This window comes from Thermobia domestica, chromosome 7 (genome assembly GCF_964235325.1).
Source record: "Thermobia domestica chromosome 7, izTheDome1.hap1.1, whole genome shotgun sequence".
In the NCBI taxonomy this organism is placed as follows: Eukaryota; Metazoa; Arthropoda; class Insecta; order Zygentoma; family Lepismatidae; genus Thermobia; species Thermobia domestica.
Window position 1 is genome coordinate 136,945,911 of NC_137460.1, and position 5,070 is coordinate 136,950,980.

At 33.2% G+C, this 5,070-nt stretch overlaps 1 protein-coding gene across 1 annotated transcript; it reads left to right on the plus strand.

Annotated features, from left to right (window-relative positions):
- The first annotated feature begins 562 nt into the window (after positions 1-562).
- On the plus strand, positions 563-4,859 carry LOC145689351 (uncharacterized). The gene is made up of 4 exons (XM_081763500.1): positions 563-604; positions 2,898-3,068; positions 3,573-3,944; positions 4,596-4,859. Exons 1-4 carry the CDS (start codon positions 563-565, stop codon positions 4,857-4,859), a joined length of 849 nt encoding a protein of 282 aa, XP_081619626.1.
- The last annotated feature ends 211 nt before the right edge of the window (positions 4,860-5,070 follow it).

Sequence of the window (5,070 nt, forward strand, 5' to 3'; positions counted from 1 at the left end):
AAAATAATTCAAGGACGGCCCATTAAGAACAAAGGAAATTCATAGTATATTGAATTTTATGTGTTCGTAGTAGTTAGGAAATGCTATGAATGTTCTTAATATTCGAGTATTCCAATACCATCTTCGATCACTACTTTTTAAACATGACTTTGGATCTGAATGCAATATAATTAAATGATTATTAATATTTAAAAGCAAAATGGATTTTAGAAAGGAATAGTGTTATGAATTTGTTCCTTTCTATTTAGAAAACAACAGTATATAAAGTCTGTAGAGGGTAGTGTACTTACAGAACAATTCAAAGACGTGAAACAACAATGAACTACGTAATCGTAAGTCCGTTTTATCTATAAATTTAAAACTAGATTGAAAACCGTCTACATTCACTATTGTTAATTTTATGTAACTACTAAAATTGTCGTTTACACATTATTTTCTCACAGGAATTGGTCTGTCACTACTAATACTTTATTACATCTTAGATCACTAAATTGTGTACATTATCATTTTTTCAAAACAATACCCAGCCGGAATAATTGGATAGAACTAAAAAATATTCGTTATGATAGAAATACAGTTAATGAAACTGGAACTTACGCTAAGGGTAAGCTAAGTACATTACATATTTTCAGCAGGTTTATATTAACGTATGCTTTAATCCAAAGTACCCTACTGATATTCTGATACTTTATAATTTACCTCCTTTGCAAAGTGCATTACAACTTGATGCTTTTCCGTTAGAGTATATAATGATGTAATGAGGAATTCTGAATGCTCAGAATAGTACTTAATTCTATGCTTAATGGATTTGAAAGGTAATTTACAAGCTACACACTAGATAAATATTTCATTAAATTTATACAAGCATTAGAAAGCCTCTTTCTATAAGTCATCAAACATACGGAATGTCTTTATTTTACTATCATGGACTACGATATACATCACACATCGGGTTAAATGTCCAGATCATATTATAAAGTGTAACAACTCTTAAGTGGCAATTTCAACATACAGCAGATTTTTTAAAATATACATGTAGGCCCTACGTATTATTACAGGACAAAACCCTCACTTTTACGAACATTCTCATATACGGACACGAAAAATTTTGGTCCCCTTCCTTCGTAGATTTAAGTTTCCTCTTCACAACTGACAAGTGTTATTTTAAACTCATACCGCCTTATGCAGAGTCGTTTTTGACGTATGATTAGCGTCATATTAAAGGTCTGACTACTGCAGAAAGCATATGTAATGGAACTACTTAGCATGGTACTAATCACGAGTCAGAAGGACTCTGCATAGGCCCCACAATATTTAGCACGGAAAATATTTCAATTTAAAGAAAAATCTGAGTTACAGTAGAATAATAAAAAAAAAAAAAACACATTCTTTTCGACATAATGTCTTTGTCATAAGTCAATGTTCTGAAGAACCACCACACTCACCAGACGGCAATTGAACTAAAAATATTCTTTTCTTTGTCAAAGCTAAATTTCTTCTCTGTTGAGATTCCCTCTTCTTTCCTTAGAAACTTGAATCTTCGCCTGTAACTTCAAAGATAGGGAAACAAACATCATACACACCCATGCAGTACCAGTACATATAAAAACACCCAACAATATTTTTATTTCCTTACAGTAAGGCACTTCTCCCTCATCCTCTTACAATTCAAGCACTGAGGACAGTATTTCTGTAACACCCAAAAATTTTACACTTATTTATGTAATATTGCGTATACCATATAGAATTTCCGCATAAAGTATGAGTAAACTAACCTTACTAATCTCAAAGTACAAAACAAAACAAAAATGACAAGCGCACTAGATATATTAATGTTGTTTGCTAAATAGTTTTGGCGTATATAACTACACTTTTATCAGTCAAGTCATCTTAAGTAGTGTCTGATAAATTTGACGTTATATCACTGAAAGTGTTTTACAAGTTTTGTTAATATAATTAGTACTTGGTTAGTTTTGTTTAGTTATTACTTTTTAAATCTTTCCAAAAGTATAATGAGCATATACTTTCAATCTCTGTGTAATTAACACATCTCATCTACTCATAAATAATAAGGTTCTATTCATATTCATTATTTAAAGGTTTCATTAAATTACGCTATATGGAACATGTTTGATCAGATTTCACTGGGAGCTTTCAGTTCAAATTGTATGCAGTGTTGACACATGGAAGCTATGATAAATAGCATTCAAAACTACAGTGTTAATGTCTTAAAGTTTTTTTTTTTTTTTTTTAATATGGACCCATTCCACTCTTATATACAGGGATTGACGTCCAGTTCAAATAAGTTTTGAGAAAGTATTTAACATAAAGTGACATTAATAAAACCTGCGAAACTTATATTACTACTTTATATGTATATAGAGAATGTATCAAGAAAATGTTATGCAGTTTAATAGATGACATTTTAATAGGTGGCATTTGCGTATTGTTAACTGTAGAAGCGTGCGTCAGTTCAGTTCAGTGTTGCAAGTTGAGCGTCAGTAGACGCGTGAACTTGAAAGAGCATTCCACATATTTGAAAACTCTATTTTAACAAGCTTGAGATACATGGCTCCATTTAGGATGTGTACCAGTGAAGATTCGAAGGAAATTCGTAAAACAAATAGTTTAACTTCTTCAGCAATGATTTTTAGAAAGTTATTGTTTCAGAAAGGTAAATCTAAGTACGACAAGTTCAAAAACTAAGATCACCAGACTTATAAATATTTTACCTACTTGTGTAACTTAATGAAGGATAACGCTTGTGATGCATCACAGACGTACCTTAATAATTATGTATAAATTTGAGTTAAAAGTAGTTAGACTTTTAATGTGAGAATTACAAATATATTCAGATTCTTATTTTACATTTGGCAACATGTTATATTTTGTTTCAGGTATTGGCTGCATTCGCTGCTCTATTCGGAGCAGTATCTGCTGGTGGCGTTGTTGGAAATATTGCTGCTTTAGCACCAAGTGTTGCTCTTTCAACACTATCAACTGTGTCTGGAGCAGTTCCAGCTCTTACTGCAATTTCTGCTAATCCTGCAGCTGGAATTGATTATTATGTAAGTAATTTTAACAAAGATTATTTCTAATATAAATTACATAAGTTATATAATATTGATCACAAAGTGAAAGATAGAAGCGTCTCAAGACAATTTATTATCTTAATAAAGCTTTAAATTCACCAAGATACAATCATTTACCAATTCAGCAAAACTATTCAAGATTATCTTACGTTACTCTCCTAACATCCGTATACACAATTTACACAGAATAACAATTGTTTCTCCCATAAGTGTGTAGGCACGGACAAAATTATTTCTATTTTATTAAAGATTGAAATCCAAAATTTTGCTGCAAGTGATAAGTATTTCTATTTTAAAATAGATTTAAAGATCAAAACAAGTTTATAGAACATAATATATGTGCTATAATGCAGCGTACAAATTGTAGAAGAAGGCACTTGTGCAAGTAAAATTGTCATTGAATTGAATTTATGAAATATTTTAACTGTAACTTAAACCTATGTTACTAAAAATTAATTTCTTACATATTATAATCGATAGGCTTATCCACGATATGCTTTTGGTTACGGAGTGAGTGATGCTTTGACTGGAGATAACAAAAATCAAGTGGAAGTTCGTGATGGACCTGTAACCAGAGGACAATACAGTTTGGCTGAACCTGATGGTACTGTCAGAGTAGTCAACTATGCTGCTGATAGCATCAATGGTTTCAATGCTGTCGTAAATAAAGTCGGAGCTAGTGCACATCCAGCTTCTCGTTCCTTAGTTGTTGCAGCTGCTCGTCCAGCAGTGGTTGCCGCTGCTCCAGTAGCAACCGTATCACGACCTGCCATAGTAGCAGCTGGTGTTCCAGCTTTGACTGCTGCCTCTCTAACTTCAGCTATTGCTCCAACTGGTGCTGTTGACTATTACGTGAGTAGCCATTTTAATAGAAGAAAGAAAATGTTAGCTTCGTAACACAGAACACATAAACCTTAGTTAATTCAGCCAAAGAATCGTGAATGAATGAAATGTACGAATAGAGTTATTTCTAACATGTTAATTCTCAGAACGTTGCATTGTTGAAAATACAACAACAAGTTAGGAGCATAAAATTATTACATTATCTATTTTTAAAATCTAGTTAGACACGCACAGGACAATATCAGAGCAAGTTAATAATTTGAAATGAAATAAGATCTTTGAGTTTTACGTCCCATGATAATATCGGCTAGGCGAAAAGAGACGGTGATGATGAGAAATGAATGAAATGGTGGAATGAAGAAAGTAAAAGGAAACGGGAGAACCCCGTGGAAACCCACGCACATGGTGTTTATCCACCACAAACTTCACTTGGCGCGAGCCCGCGATCGAATCAGGGATCCCATGTACCAGATGTGAATGGTCTACCGCCGAACCACCGCGGCCCTACGAGTTAATAATTTATTTGTATCATAGACTTTGTACTATTGTTATACTCTCATGAAGTATTTAATATGATTTAAATTTCAATATTTACTATTAGCGCAATGTTTCCTTTGCTTATATTAAATTCTTCTAATTTCCTCTTTTTATTCTTTTCAGGCTTACCCACGGTACGCCTTTGGGTATGGAGTAAGTGATGCTTTAACCGGAGATAACAAAAGCCAAACAGAAGTTCGTGATGGATCTGTTGTGAGAGGACAATACAGCCTCGCTGAACCTGATGGCACCATCCGTGTTGTCAACTATGGTGCTGATGGAATCAACGGATTCAACGCTGTTGTCAACAGAGTTGGCGTCAGTGGCCATCCCTCATCGCGCTATGGGGTAGCCGTTGCTCCCTTAGCTGCAAAAATCTTGGGTTAGTGTTTGTTTTCTTAAAATGATTTTTTTTTAAAAAATCACTATGGAGATGAATTAAAAACCAATAGAAAATTAACTGTATTTACTTTTATTTTTCTTTCCCTTTATTGATGTCAAACCTTTATCACTCTTTATATTGCACATATAGCTTTGAAATAAGGACATGAGATATGGTTACATTCTTATCGTAATCTTAACAACTCGACAAAACTTA

Coding starts and splice junctions, on each gene's coding strand:
- LOC145689351 (XM_081763500.1), top strand. CDS start 563: ATGATAGAAATACAGTTAATGAAACTGGAACTTACGCTAAGG. Junction 605..2,897: donor AACTGGAACTTACGCTAAGG/GTAAGCTAAGTA, acceptor ATTTTGTTTCAG/GTATTGGCTGCATTCGCTGC. Junction 3,069..3,572: donor CAGCTGGAATTGATTATTAT/GTAAGTAATTTT, acceptor TATAATCGATAG/GCTTATCCACGATATGCTTT.